Consider the following 15,162-nt stretch of genomic DNA (forward strand, 5'->3'; position numbering starts at 1 on the left):
ATTTCCTGGCAATGACCTCTGATCTGTGCCTGTCACCCTCAGGGAAGGCCAGTATCACAGAGGTACGGTACACCAAGCTGAAGGAGAAGCACAGTGAACTCATCAACACCCACGCTGAGCTCCTCAGGAAGGTATGGGCACCACGGAGAGGGTAGGCCCCGGGGCCACAGACGGAAGGGATGCTGGGAGGGAGACAGAGCTGCTGAGGCCTGAATCTCCTGGGACCACTGAGCCACTAGGCCCTGGGACCACTGTTACCATCAGTATGGGATGGGGGGGGTTGGGGGGGGGGGAGGGGTGCGTGTCCATCCCCAACCCCAAGATTGCAGACTTACCAGGCGCCTTTGGGATCCAGAGGAAGGGGGGCACTTTCTAGATGATGATGATGATGGGGAAAATTGCCCCTTCTCCTCCCCCACCCTGGGGCTAGAACGCGGACACGGCCAAGCAACTGAGCGTGACGCAGCAGAGCCAGGAGGAGGTGGCGCGGGTGAAGGAGCAGCTGGCCTTCCAGATGGAGCAAGTGAAACGCGAATCGGACATGAAGGTGAACGGGGCTGGGGATCCCTCTGACCTTGGGGAGGAGGGCTTCTAGCCCTGGCCTCTCAGAGGAGGCCACCCTCCTCCTCTGACTTCTGCTGCTGCTCCTGCAGGTCACTGAGAGTCTCAGAGCGGTGGGCCCTTGTCTCTGGCTTCTTCTCTTCCCGCCTACCCCCAGCTATTCCAATCTTCTGGGATTCCCAGCCCTTGGGGAGGGCCAGTTGACAGAGGTCTGAGCAGAAGCTCCCGCTCCACCCCCACTAACCACCCTGGGTGGGCCGAGGGCTGAGAGCTGCCTCCTACTGATCTCTCCTCTGCCCTAGCTGGAGGACCAGAGCTACCAGCTGGACCAGCTGAAGCGAGAGCTGGAAGCCAAGGCGGGCGAGCTGGCCCGAGTGCAGGAGACCTTGAGTCACTCAGAGCAGGTACAGCGCTCAAGTCTGGGTCTCCTTCCTCGTCCCACACATGCTGCTCGGTGTCCCCAGGGAGTCCAGAGCCCGAAGAGTTGAGCGGAACTGGGGCTGAGCCACTCTCTAGTTTATTCATTCATTCATTCAATCGTATTTATTGAGCGCTTACTGTGTGCAGAGCACTGTACTAAGCACTTGGGAAGTACAAGTTGGCAACATATAGAGACGGTCCCGGCCCAACAGCGGGCTCACAGTCTAGTTGGGTGGGGCCTGGGGGTCAACCTCAGCTCCAACTCTCTGAGCTTGATCTTTCCCACCGCCGGGCAGGTTGCCCAACAGCCCCAGCTCTGTGCCTACCCCCCTGCCAGGGCGAGGAGGTGGCACCTCGCTCCCGAGGGCTGCTACTCCAAAGTTCTGAGCAGCAAATTGGCTATAGCTCCGCTCCCAACCCCTGCCATCCAAAACACATGCACACACACACACAGACATCTGGGCTGCTGGAAGCTCAGCCCCTCTGCTCGTCAGCCCGCTCTCCCCCATGGGGACTGTGGGGATCTGATGGTCCGCGGCCCCCGGCTGTGTCCGCAGAGCGGGTCGGAGCTGAGCACCCGGCTGGACGCCCTGCGGGCGGAGAAGGACTCCCTGAGCGGCTCCGTGCGGCAGCGAGAGGCCGAGCTGCTTTCGGCCCAAAGCCTCGTCCAGGAGAAGGAGGCCCTGCTGAACCGGGAGCAGGAACGTAACAGCCGCCAGATCGGGGAGCTACAGGGGAAGTTGGCCGAGAAGGTAGCAGCCCTGGTCCCCTCTCGGCCCCCGCTGCCTTCCACCGTCCCGGAGCGGCCCGAGCCGGGACTGGGGACAGGGAGCAGGGATGTCAGCAGTGGAACCCCCGCCTCCTTGGTTCCCACGGGGAGAGAGGAGCTTCCGGGAGGACGGGCGGGGAGTGGGGTTGCTCCCCGCCGCTGCCAACTGTTGCTCTCGCTCTCCCCCGCCGCAGCAATCCCGGGAGCGGGGGCTGCAGCAGCAGATCTTGGACGGCCAGTTCTCAGTGCTGCAGGGGGCCGTGGCCGAGGCGGAGAGCATCGTGCGGGACGCGCTGGGCAAGCTGGACGACCCCCTGCACGTGCGCTGCACCTGCTCCCCAGGTAGGGAGGGGGCCCCCCGGGAAGCTGCCGGCCCAAGTCTGAGTGGGGCCTGGGCCGCGACGGAGGGGCCGGCTCTGGCCCAAGTGGGAGGGAATAAGCTTCAAAGCCACCGGACCACAAAACCACCAGCTTAGGTTTTCTCAACTCTGATGGTCAGAACCCTGGGATGGGCAGCTCTGGGAGTCCAACTCAAGCAGATGTGGTGGCCATTGCTCGCCGGCCCCTGTTGATGGACCCCCGTGGCCAGCGTCCACCCTCCATCCCTCTCAGAGGGTGGCCCGGCCCCGGGCTGGGTCTGAAGTGACTCGAAGCCGTACGCCTCGCTGGGGGGCTGAAGGGAGGGGATACACTGCCACATAAGCCCAGTTTCGGCCACGGGCCGCTGGCCCTTGTAGTCCCAGCGGCCCGCCCGGTGCCCAAGGCTGAGGGTGGCCGGGTTGGCTGGGGTGGAGCCCTGTATGGGCCCTTCCTCCCTCTGACTCGCCCGGCGGGGCTGTGCCCGCAGATTACCTGGTCAGCCGGGCCCAGGTGGCACTGGAGGCTGTGAATACCTTGGAGAGTGGGCATGCACAGTACGTGGGGTCCATGACAGGTGAGGGCCAAGGAGGGGTTGGGGAGGGGAGGGAGGGGCCTGGCCCACGGGGTTGGGAATACCACCGTGACGGTCACTGGGAAGGGGGCGGGTGAAGAACGGGAGTAGGTCGATAAACTTTAAGCTCCCTATGGACAGGGATCATGTCTACCAACTCTATGGTACTTTCCCAAGCGCTTACTGCAGTGCCCTCCACACAGTAGGTGCTCAATAAATACCACTGATTGATTGACTGATTTATTGATAGAGAAGCAGCGTGGCTCAGTGGAAAAGAGCCCGGGCTTTGGAGTCAGAGGTCCTGGGTTCAAATCCCAGCTCCGCCATTTGTCAGCTGTGTGACTTTGGGCAAGTCACTTAACTTCTCTGGGCCTCAGTTCCCTCATCTGTAAAATGGGGATGAAGACTGTGAGCCCCCCCCCCCCCCGCCCTGTGGGACAGCTGATCACCTTGTAACCTCCCCAGCCCTTAGAACAGTGCTTTGCACATAGTAAGCGGCCCCCCCCCGTGGGACAACCTGATCACCTTGTAACCTCCCCAGCGCTTAGAACAGTGCTTTGCACATAGTAAGCACTTAATAAATGCCATTATTATTATTATTATTATTGACTGACCAGGTGGGGGAAGATGGATGTGGCCTAGGCCACCCCTTTGTGTGGGTCCATTGGGGACTGGCGGAGTTGGTGCGGACCGGGGCGGTCTCAGGGCCATCAGCCGAGAGCGGAGAGCGGCTGTTCAAACCAGAACTCTTAGCCCAAGCTCAGTGGGTGGCGTGGAGAAAGGTTCTGCTCCTGGCCCCCCGGCTGCCCAGCCGGGCGCTCTGACTTCCGTCCATCCCGTTCCGTGTGCCGGACAGATGTGAGCGGCCTGGTGGCTGCGCTGGCTCAGTTCTCACACGTGACGGCCGATGCCATCGTCAGTGGCAGCGCCACCTCCCACCTGGCCCCCACAGACCAGGCCGACCGTAAGTCTCAGCCCCGCTCCCCCGAGACCCCTCTGCTCCCCGGCCCCGTTCTCCGTTCCCTCCCTACCCACCTCCAGGCCTGCCTATTGGACACAGAATTGGTTTGGGGCTGGGAGGTGTAACTCCTGGGTTCCACACCCTGAGAGGCCCCCTGCTTTGGGGTGAGGTCTGGGGCTTGGTTTCCTGGAGAAGAACAAGCGCGGCATGCTGGGGGCAGCCAGACAGTGGGGGAGGCGACAGCCCAGCCTTAGCCGGGCAGGGGGCCTGTGGTGGGGGTCATTCCTGGGTGGCTTCCCTGGGGACTGCAGTCCATAGGACCCCCATGGGGCGGGAGAGCCTGGCTCTGAGGCCCCGATCTTCAGCGCCAGCCCTACGATCAAGGATCCCGAACGGGGAAGAACCGGGAGTTGTGGCCCGGGTCCAGACCGATGGCTCCCCCGTGTCTGTGTGGTCTGATGCTGTCCAACCCCCTGAGGGTTAAATGCCTTGGCCAGTAACTATCCCTGGCCTTGCCGGGCTCCCCCCGACCCCCCATTGGCCACAGGAGGCTGACCGGTGCCCCGGCCGCTCGAGTGGGCAGATGCCCTGGGGGTGGGGGCTGTCACCGCTGCCCTGCCTGGGCCCCTGGGCGGACCAAGTGGCGTACCTGACCCAGTGAGGCCTTTCCCTCCCCCTCAGGGCTGTTGGACACGTGCAGGGATTGCGGGGCCTGCAGCCTGGACTACCTGGGGGACCTAAAGGACCGGCAGTTGCTGCAGGGCGCGGACCCCAGCCCAATAAGAAAGGCCCTCCAGGGCATCCTGCAGCTGGGGCAGGTAGGGCAGCACAGTGGGGTGGGGTGGGTGGGGTGGGGGGCAGCTGTTTTCATGGCAGGGGGTGGGGGGACTATGTGCATGCATGCATGGACCCAGGTGTGCCCCATGGGTGGAGGTACACGTCTGAGTTCAAGTAGAAAGGGGTGATGTAGTTCAAAGAAGCTGTCCACCAGGCCGGTGTCTCCGGCAGCCCGTTCCATAGTGAGGGCAAGGGAAGAGGAGGAAGGAGGTGATGCCTCTGGAATCACCACGTTCTTATGCTGGGCTCGAGCCACCTGCCCCAACCATTGTCTGGTCCGACGGCTCACTGCGGGGCAGTATTGGATCCCCACCTGACCTCCGCCGTCTTGTGACGGTAGCTCCTCCGAGGCTTGAGGTCACCGGGGATCCCCCGGAGACACCCTGCTCTGGCTGGCGGCGATTGCTTTGTCCCGGAACGGCTGGTAAATGCACCCCGGCTCCTTTCTGTAATTCTGCCGGCCACCCCCTTTCCCGCTCAGGACCTGAGGCCCAAGAGCCTCGACGTGCGGCAGGAGGAGCTCGGCGACATGGTGGACAAGGAGTTGGCCTCCACGTCGGCCGCCATCGAAGATGCCGTGCGGCGGATCGAGGTGGGAGCCGTAGGGAGCGGGACTGGAGGGGACTGGGCCGGGGAGAGGGAAGGAGGAGAGTTGGGGCACACCCCCTGCCAGGCCCCCAGATCTTCTGGGATGTCCGATAAAGGATCCCCATTGTCACCTGGCTGCTAGTCTGGAACAACCACCGATATGATGCTTGGGGTTGTGGGGCGGGAGGGTAAGTAAAAGAGGACAACTGGGTGAACAAGGTCACAATCCTCACCTTCTCTCCCACCATCTACTTCCCCACCCCCAATCCCTGCAAAATTCCATGGGGGCTGGGTCCATCCCCCACCCTTGACCGCCGCCATTGGCGTCTCCTTGGTCTCCAGGAAATGATGAACCAGGCCCGACATGCCAGCTCAGGGGTGAAACTGGAGGTCAATGAGAGGTGAGAGTCTTGTCTCCCAGTGCTAGCTGGACTTGGGCTTCCGTGCCAGCAGTCCCAGGCCCCCAGGACTTTCCTGCTCCCCAGACACCTTCCCTCTGCCCGCTTTCCCATCCCCACCCCCCACCCCCACCTCTTCCTCCATGGCAGTGCTGGGCAGGTCTAGGGCTCTCAGGGTTGCTGCTTTCTGCCTCTCCTGGGCAGCAGGATGCCCTCGCTCTTGTTTCCTTGTTTCGCTCGGGTCCCAAAGCCCCACCTAACTCATAGCTGCCTCCCCCTCGTCCCCCTCTCCATCCCCCCCATCTTACCTCCTTCCCTTCCCCACAGCACCTGTATATATGTGTATATGTTTGTACATATTTATTACTCTATTTTATTTGTACCTATCTATTCTATTTATTTTATTTTGTTAGTATGTTTGGTTTTGTTCTCTGTCTCCCCCTTTTAGACTGTGAGCCCACTGTTGGGTAGGGACTGTCTCTCTATGTTGCCAATTTGTACTTCCCAAGCGCTTAGTACAGTGCTCTGCACATAGTAAGCGCTCAATAAATACGATTGATGATGATAGCTGCCACTCTTGGGGTTTACTTGCCACCGCAGGGGGATTGCCAGGGACTCCAATCCCACCTCTCCAAGCTCAAACCAAGCATGTCTTCTTACTGAGCCCCCTCTTTCCTCTCCTCCTCCCCATCCCCCCCGCCCTACCTCATTCCCCTCCCCACAGCACCTGTATATATGTTTGTACAGATTTATTACTCTATTATTTTACTTGTGCATGTTTACTATTCTATTTATTTTGTTAATGATGTGCATCTAGCTTTACTTCTATTTATTCTGATGACACCTATCCACATGTTTTGTTTTATTGTCTGTCTCCCCCTTTTAGACTGTGAGCCCGTTGTTGGGTAGGGACCGTCTCTGTATGTTGCCGACTTGGACTTCCCAAGCGCTTTGTCCAGTGCTCTGCACACAGTAAGCGCTCAATAAATACGATTGAGTGAATGAATGAATGAGTGAATGTTACCAGCTTGTACTTCCCAAGTGCTTAGTACAGTGCTCTGCACACAGTAAGCGCTCAATAAATACGATTGAATGAATGAATGAGTGAATGTTGCCAACTTGTACTTCCCAAGCGCTTAGTCCAGTGCTCTGCACACAGTAAGCGCTCAATAAATACGATTGAGTGAATGAATGAATGAGTGAATGTTACCAACTTGTACTTCCCAAGTGCTTAGTACAGTGCTCTGCACACAGTAAGTGCTCAATAAATATGATTGAATGAATGAATGAGTGAATGTTGCCAACTTGTACTTCCCAAGCGCTTAGTCCAGTGCTCTGCACACAGTAAGCACTCAATAAATACGATTGAATGAATGAATGAATGAGTGAATGTTACCAACTTGTACTTCCCAAGCGCTTAGTCCAGTGCTCTGCACACAGTAAGCACTCAATAAGTACGATTGAGTGAATGAATAAATGAGTGAATGTTGCCAACTTGTACTTCCCAAGCGCTTAGTACAGTGCTCTGCACACAGTAAGCGTTCAATAAATACGATTGATTGGAGACGTGTTTCATCATCATGCTTCAGCTCAGGGCTGTCATAGCTTTGCACATTTGACTAGGGACCCGTTTTCCCATTGAGTGTGGATGGCTTGGCTCCAGCCATTGTCCTAGTGTGCGTGTGTGTGTGTCTGTGCATGCGCACACACGTGTACACACACTTCTCTGTTCCTTGCAGGATCCTGAACTCCTGCACTGACCTAATGAAGGTGAGTTAGGCCGGGAGCATAGGGCAGCCGAGCCCAGGGCTGTTGGGATGGGGTGTCCGTGGGGATGGGGAGGGTTGGGGCTCCCCGAGGCAAAAACGACCCTCGACCTTGGCAGGCAATCCGGCTCCTGGTGATGACCTCCACCAGCCTGCAGAAGGAGATCGTGGAGAGCGGCCGGGTAAAGCCATCAGGGGGCTGGGGGAGTGGGCGGGATGGAAAAGTTGGGAAAGGCCTCTTGGAAAAGATACCGTTTTAATAAGGCTTTGAAGGTAGGAAGAGTGATGGTCTGTCGGATATGAAGAAGGAGGAAGTTCCAAGCCAGAGGCAGGACATGAATGAGGGGTTGTTGGTGGTGAGATAGATGAGATCTATATATATGTAGATATCTGTATATATGTATATATGTTTGTACATATTTATTACTCTATTTATTTTACTTGTACATATCTATTCTATTTATTTTGTTAATATGTTTGGTTTTGTTGTCTGTCTCCCCCTTCTATCATCATCATCAATCGTATTTATTGAGCGCTTACTATGTGCAGAGCACTGTACCAAGCGCTTGGGAAGTACAAATTGGCAACATATAGAGACAGTCCCTACCCAACAGTGGGCTCACAGTCTAAAAGGGGGAGGCAGAGAACAAAACCAAACATACTAACAAAGTAAAATAAATAGAATAGATATGTACAAGTAAAATAAATAGAGTAATAAATATGTACAGACATATACAGGTGCTGTGGGGAAGGGAAGGAGGTAAGATGGGGGGAATGGAGAGGGGGATGAGGGGGAGAGGAAGGAAGGAGCTCAGTGTGGGAAGGCCTCCTGGAGGAGGTGAGCTCTCAGCAGGGCCTTGAAGGGAGGAAGAGAGCTAGCTTGGCGGATGGGCAGAGGGATTGGGGGCATTCCAGGCCCCGGGGATGACGTGGGCCGGGGGTCGATGGTGGGACAGGCGAGAACGAGGCCTAACGGGGAGGAGGTTAGCGGCGGAGGAGTGGAGGGTGTGGGCTGGGCTGGAGAAGGAGAGAAGGGAGGGGAGGTAGGAGGGGGCGAGGGGATGGACAGCCTTGTAGCCCAGGGTGAGGAGTTTCTGCCTGAGCCCACTGTTGGGTAGGGACTGTCTCTATATGTTGCCAACTTGTACTTCCCAAGCGCTTAGTACAGTGCTCTGCACACAGTAAGCGCTCAATAAATACGATTGATTGATTGATCGATTGATTGAAAAATGACCAGCTCGGCCCAAGTGGACAGCCTGGGCCTGAGAAGCTCCCGGTCACCTTTCCCTGGGGAAGGGGAGGGCCGGCTGGGGTGGGGCATCAGTCACAGGACCCTCTCCCGTAACCGCCCGCCCTTGCCCCCCAGGCTGGGCAGAGCTTCACGGATGCAGTTTCCTTTTGACCAGGAATCCCTGGCCACAGCTGGGCTCCCAGTAGGTGGGATCGCAAGTGCAAATCGAGTAGACTGTGAGCCCGCTGTTGGGTAGGGACCGTCTCTATGTGTTGCCGACTCGTACTTCTCAAGCGCTTAGTCCAGTGCTCTGCACACAGTAAGTGCTCAATAAATACGATTGATTGAGTAGCAGCGTGGCTTGGTGGAAAGAGCCTGGGCTTTGGAGTCGGAGGTCGTGGGTTCGAACCCCAGCCAATTGTCAGCTGTGTGACTTTAGTCGTCACTTCACTTCTCTGTGCCCCAGTTCCCTCATCTGTAAAATGGGGATTAGTCATTCATTCATTCATTCAATCGTATTTATTGAGCGCTGTACTAAGCGCTTGGGAAGTACAAGTTGGCAGCATATAGAGATGGTCCCTACCCAACAGTGGGCTCACAGTCTAGAAGGGGGAGACAGAGAACAAAACAAAACATGTTAACAAAATAAAATAAGTAGAATAAATATGTACAAGTAAAATAGAGTAATAAATCCATACAAACATATATACATCTATACAGGTGCTGTGGGGAGGGGAAGGAGGTAAGGCAGGGGGGATGGGGAGGGGGCTCAGTGTGGGAAGGCTTCCTGGAGGAGGTGAGCTCTCAGTAGGGCCTTGAAGGGAGGAAGAGAGCCAGCTTGGCGGATGTGGATTAAGACTGGGAGCCCTCTGTGGGACAACCTGATCAATCAATCAATCAATCAATCGTATTTATTGAGCGCTTACCATGTGCAGAGCACTGTACTAAGCGCTTGGGAAGTCCAAGTTGGCAACTTATAGAGACAGTTCCTACCCAACAGTGGGCTCACAGTCTAGAAGGGGGAGACAGAGAACCTTGTAACCTCCCCAGCGCTTAGAACAGCGCTTGGCACATAGTAAGTGCTTAATAAATGCCATTATTATTATTATTATTATTCAATCGTTTTCTGAGCTCCAGGAGCCAGGGGGGTGGGTGAGGAGGAGGAGGATTGGGTTAGGCCCCGGGGTAGGGCAGGGTCGGTGGTTGACGGTGGCCTTCCCGCTTTGTATCACTATAGGGGGCGGCTTCGCAGCAGGAATTTTATGCCAAGAACTCGCGCTGGACCGAAGGGCTCATCTCTGCATCCAAAGCTGTCGGCTGGGGAGCCACGCAGCTAGTGTATGGACCAGCTGGCTACCAGTTGGCTACCGGATGGCTAGTCGGATGGGGGCGGAGCGGGGCCGGCCCCCACCGGAGACCCAGCAAGCCAGCTGGGAGTAATAACTCTGTGATTTCAGTCATTCAATCCTATTGATTGAGAAACCAGAGAAGCAGCGTGGCTCAAGGGAAAGAGCCCGGGCTTGGGAGTCGGAGGTTGGGGGTTCAGTCAATCAGTCAATCAATCAGTCGTATTTATTGAGCGCTTACTGTGTGCAGAGCACTGGACTAAGCGCTTGGGAAGTACAAGTTGACAACATATAGAGACGGTCCCTACCCAACAGCGGGCTCACAGTTTAGAAGGGGGAGACAGAGAACAAAACCAAACATACTAACAAAATAAAATAAATAGAATAGATATGTACAAGTAAGATAAATAAATAGAGTAATAAATATGTACAAACATATATATGTATATACAGGTGCTGTGGGGAAGGGAAGGAGGTAAGATGGTTCGAATGGGTTTGAGTCCCAGCTCTGCCACTTGTCAGCTGTGTGACTTTGGGCAAGGTACTTGACTTCTCTGGGCCTCAGTTCCCTCATCTGGAAAATGGGGGTGAAGACTGTGAGCCCCATGTGGGACAACCTGATCACCTTGTATCCTCCCCAGCGCTTAGAACAGTGCTTTGCACATAGTAGGCACTTAACAAATGCCAACATTATTATTATTATTATTGAGCGCTTACTGTGTTATTTATTACCTACTTATCTCTATATTTTGCCATTAAGAGAAGCAGCATGGCTTAGTAATAATAATAATAATAATAAAATAATGATGGCATTTGTTAAGCACTTACTATGTGCAAAGCATTCATTCATTCAATCATATTTATTGAGCACTTACTGTGTGCAGAGCACTGGACTAAGTGCTTGGGAAGTACAAGTTGGCAACATCTAGAGATGGTCCCTACCCAACAGCGGGCTCACAGTCCAGAAGGGGGAGACAGAGAACAAAACAAAACATATTAACAAAATAAAATAAATAGAATAAATATGTACATGTAAAATAAATAGAGTAATAAATACTTACAAACATATACATATATAAAGCACTGTTCTAAGCGCTGGGGAGGATACAAGGTGATCAGGCTGTCCCATGTGGGGCTCACAATCTTAATCCCCATTTTACAGATGAGGTAACTGAGGCACAATGGAGTTAAGTGACTTACCCAAAGTCACACAGCTGACAAGCATCGCCACATCTAGACTGTGAGCCCATTGTTGGGTAGGGACCGTCTCTATATGTTGCCGACTTGTACTCCCCAAGTGCTTAGTACAGTGCTCAGCACACAGTAAGCGCTCAATAAATACGATTGAATGAAAGTGGCGGAGCGGGGATTTTTTTTTTTTTAATGGGATTTATTTATTTATTTATTATGGGATTTGAACCCTCGACCTCTGACTCCAAAGCCCGGGCTCTTTCCACTGAGCCACGCTGCTTCCCATGGTGTAGTAGTTCTCATAGTAGAAAGAGCTCAGGCTTGGGAGTCAGAGGACGTGGGTTCTAATCCCGGCTCTGCCACTTGTCTGCTGTGTGACCTTGGGCAAGTTACTTCTCTGTGCCTCAGTTCCCCCCATCTGTAAAATGGGGATTAAAAGGGTGAGCCCCACGTGGGACAACCTGATTACCCTGTATCTACCCCAGCGCTTAGAACAATGCTTGGCACATAATAAGCGCTTAACAAATACCATAATTATCATTGTTATTATTATTATTATTTAAGTGCTTACTATGTGCCAGTCACTGTCCTAAGCGCTGATGTGGATAGGGTTGGACACAGTCCCTGCCCCATGTGGGGCTCACAGTCTCTTTCTCCTCTTTCCAGATTGGGGAACGGAGCACCCAACATTTGAGGGGGGCTTTAGGCTGGTGGGGCTGGGGGGGGGGTGTAGCAGCAGTACCTAATCAATCATTGAGCACTTACTGGTTGCAGTGCACTGTACTAAGTGCTTGGGAGAATACAGTATAATTTTAGGTAGATGTGTTCCCTGCTCACAGCGAGCTTATAGTCAGATGGCAGGGCTTCTGGGCCGGCAGGGCCCTCCACCCCATCACGACCCTTTTAGACTGTGAGCCCACTGTTGGGTAGGGACTGTCTCTATATGTTGCCAACTTGGACTTCCCAAGTGCTTAGTACAGTGCTCTGCACACAGTAAGCGCTCAATGATGATGATGATGATGATGATGACCCATTTCCCCTCAGGGAGTCTGCAGACAAGGTGGTGCTGCACACGGGCAAGTACGAGGAGCTCATCGTCTGCTCCCACGAGATCGCCGCCAGCACCGCGCAGCTGGTGGCTGCCTCCAAGGTGAGCCCGGCTGGCCAGCCCGCCACTCTTCCCTTCCCTTCTCCCCTTCCCACCTCTGCTCCCTGCTGGGCCGGGAAGCAGGGATGGGAAAACCACCCGCCCAGGTCTCTGACTCTTACTTCCCGGGCGTCTCTCCTTCCCGGGCATCTCTCCTTGATGTTGGCAGGTGAAAGCGGACAAGCACAGCAGCAACCTGGGCAAGCTGCAGGAGTGCTCCCGCACCGTCAACGAGATGGCAGCTAACGTGGTGGCTTCCACTAAGTCGGGCCAGGAGCAGATTGAAGACAAAGGTGACGGGCCTTCCAGGATGGGGGGCGGGAGAGGGGCCCAGGAGCCCAGTTGGAGGAAAAGCAAGGATCCCCAGGACCTATCAATCAATCAATCGCATTTATTGAGCGCTTACTGTGTGCAGAGCACTGTACTAAGCGCTTGGGAAGTACAAGTTGGCAACATATAGAGACAGTCCCTACCCAACAGTGGGCTCACAGTCTAAAAGGGGGAGACAGAGCACAAAACCAAACATACTAACAAAATAAATAGAATAGATATGTACAAGTAAAATAAATAGAGTGATAAATATGTACAGACATATATACAGGTGCTGTGGGGAAGGGAAGGAGGTAAGATGGGGGGATGGAGAGGGGGGCAAGGGGGAGAGGAAGGAAGGGGCTCAGTCTGGGAAGGCCTCCTGGAGGAGGTGAGCTCTCAGTAGGGCCTTGAAGGGAGGAAGAGAGCTAGCTTGGCGGATGGGCAGAGGGAGGGCATTCCAGGCCCGGGGGGGGACGTGGGCTTGGGGGACGATGGCGGGACAGGTGAGAACGAGGCCTAAAGGTGAGGAGATTAGCGGCAGAGGGGCGGAGGGTGCGGGCTGGGCAGTAGAAGGAGAGAAGGGAGGGGAGGTAGGAGGGGGCGAGGTGATGGACAGCCTTGAAGCCGAGGGTGAGGAGTTTCTGCCTGATGCACAGATTGATTGGTAGTAGCCTAGTAGCCAAGTGGGCAGAGGCTGGCTACTTAGATAGGGTCAGAGGCCAGAGGGGCCCGGGTCGGGTTCGCTGGAGGCAATGGCACTGCCCAACTGGAGTAAGGGCTCTCTGTGTCTCTGCCCCCCATAGACACCATGGACTTCTCGGGCATGTCACTGATCAAGCTGAAGAAGGAGGAGATGGAAACGCAGGTACCGTGAGCACATGGTTCTCCCCTTGTCCTCCCGGGGCCACGGCCCCACTCCAGGCTCATCATGCTGAGGAGATTCCAGGTTTGGGCTGTGGGCCGGGCTTTGCTGGCCCCCTCTCCCCTCTGCAGGACCCAGGGGTGACGGAAGTGGGGAAGGGAGGTGAATGACAGGAGCCGCAAGCCCTTCCCCTCTGGGCACCCTCAGGTGTGCGGGAGGGGGGCTGAGGGGGCTGAGCTGACGCCAAGGGAGGGTTCGGCCCGGCAGGTGAAAGTGCTGGAGCTGGAGAAGAGGCTGGAGAGTGAGCGGATGAAGCTGGGGGAACTGCGCAAGAAGCACTACGCGCTGGCGGGTGTGCTGGACCAGCCCCAGGATGAGGAGCCGAGCCGCCCGGCCCCCTCGCCCCGACGCAGCATCCTCAAGAAGCCACCCCTGGCCCAGAAGCCCAGCGTGGGCCCCAAGCCCGACTACCAGGTGCGGCAGCAGGAACGCACGGTTAGGAGTGGGCCCCCACCCCAAAGTGAAGACGAAGTGCATTGAGCCCTCATCTCCCCCCCGAACCAGGCTCTGACCTGAGAGCCAAGGCCCCCTAACCCCGGGCTCGTGGAGGCTCCAGCAGGCCTCTCACCCCGCCCGCAGGTCTCACTCGCCCTCCTCCTGTCTTTGCAGCTCGACAAGGATGACGGCGTCTACCAGGCTCATCTCATCAACTACTAGGAGCTCCGGGCACGAGAGAGGCGGGGCTGGCGGGCACGGGAAAGTTGGCCTCCACGGAGGGGGGACCCCAAAGCCGGGGCTGGGTTTTAAACGGGCTCTGGGCGGGTGGACCTGAGTCGGGGTTGGGCCAAGGGACCCTTGCCAGGCAGATCCTGCTGGTGCGCAGTTATCTCCCGGGGTGGGATCCCACCTCCGCACCCCAGTTGCTTCCCAGTCGTCAGGTGGGGTGGGAGCCGCTCACGGTACCACCCTGCCAGCCTGCCAGCTTGTCCTGAAAGCAGACGGGCCAAGAGAGGTGCTGGCCCGGGCACCGGTCTGCACTAGAACTCTTCTGAGGGAGGTCGAGGTCACTGTCCACTGGAGCTGGGTCTCTGGGCAACACAAGTCTTTTTAAAACCCACGCGCCAATCTTTTCTTAACTCCACTCTTCTATTCAGCTCAGGGGTAAGGAGCTGCTATAGGGGTACTCCCCCACGTCCCTGACACTGGCTCCACCACTCTGTTTTGTCACAAAAATTAAACAATCTTGGCTGCCAGGATGGGGAGGAGAAACGTGTCGTTGCCTGCTTGTCTTCACGCGTCGCTCTGTGGGACCTCACACTGCCGAGTGACGTCGGAGCTGGGGCTGGTATCGAGGCGGCCCCGTCTCCGCTCTACCGAGGGCAGGATGAGGGAATGACCTTCCCTGCAGCGAGAGATTCAACTTAGACAAGTAGGGGAGAGACTAGAAGATGTTACTAAGGAGGGCTAGGGCGGCAAGAAGCTTGTCTGAGCTGCTTCACCTCCAGTGCATCCTTTCTCTGGTGCAGGGGCCAGGCTGGTGGATAGGGGAGGGGATTCATCAGCTTTCCTGTTTTTCTCCTTTTTCCTCCTCCTGGGCTTGCCCGGACCCCCTGGCCTGGAAGAACACAAGAATGGGGTTGTCCCGATGGGATTGAGCCAGCAAACATGGTAAACTGACCCATCCCTTTTTCCCACTTTACATATCAAACTGCCCCCCCCCCCCCCCCAACCCTTCACCTAGACCTTCACTGCAGGGAGAAAAATGAAAAACGATACCCAGTTAGAAAGTTGCATCCAGTCAATGTCACCTTTACGGGGAAACCTACTTCACCAGCTAAAACG

At 55.8% G+C, this 15,162-nt stretch overlaps 1 protein-coding gene across 2 annotated transcripts in view; it reads left to right on the forward strand.

The window, feature by feature from the left end:
* The window catches only part of HIP1R (huntingtin interacting protein 1 related), a 72,905-nt gene extending 58,316 nt beyond the window's left edge, over positions 1–14,589 (forward strand). For both annotated transcript variants that reach the window (XM_038763308.1, XM_038763309.1), the window contains exons 15-32: positions 43–131; positions 431–547; positions 864–965; positions 1,539–1,733; positions 1,945–2,092; positions 2,598–2,684; positions 3,538–3,645; positions 4,324–4,460; positions 4,961–5,071; positions 5,410–5,468; positions 7,205–7,235; positions 7,351–7,413; positions 9,700–9,800; positions 12,044–12,149; positions 12,316–12,439; positions 13,262–13,323; positions 13,588–13,794; positions 13,990–14,589. In XM_038763308.1, coding sequence (XP_038619236.1) covers positions 43–131; positions 431–547; positions 864–965; positions 1,539–1,733; positions 1,945–2,092; positions 2,598–2,684; positions 3,538–3,645; positions 4,324–4,460; positions 4,961–5,071; positions 5,410–5,468; positions 7,205–7,235; positions 7,351–7,413; positions 9,700–9,800; positions 12,044–12,149; positions 12,316–12,439; positions 13,262–13,323; positions 13,588–13,794; positions 13,990–14,037 — 1,895 coding nt within the window. In that variant the 3' untranslated portion in view covers positions 14,038–14,589. The remainder of the gene's footprint in view (positions 1–42; positions 132–430; positions 548–863; positions 966–1,538; positions 1,734–1,944; positions 2,093–2,597; positions 2,685–3,537; positions 3,646–4,323; positions 4,461–4,960; positions 5,072–5,409; positions 5,469–7,204; positions 7,236–7,350; positions 7,414–9,699; positions 9,801–12,043; positions 12,150–12,315; positions 12,440–13,261; positions 13,324–13,587; positions 13,795–13,989) is intronic.
* Positions 14,590–15,162: the final 573 nt, after the last annotated feature.

This window comes from Tachyglossus aculeatus, chromosome 21 (genome assembly GCF_015852505.1).
Source record: "Tachyglossus aculeatus isolate mTacAcu1 chromosome 21, mTacAcu1.pri, whole genome shotgun sequence".
In the NCBI taxonomy this organism is placed as follows: Eukaryota; Metazoa; Chordata; class Mammalia; order Monotremata; family Tachyglossidae; genus Tachyglossus; species Tachyglossus aculeatus.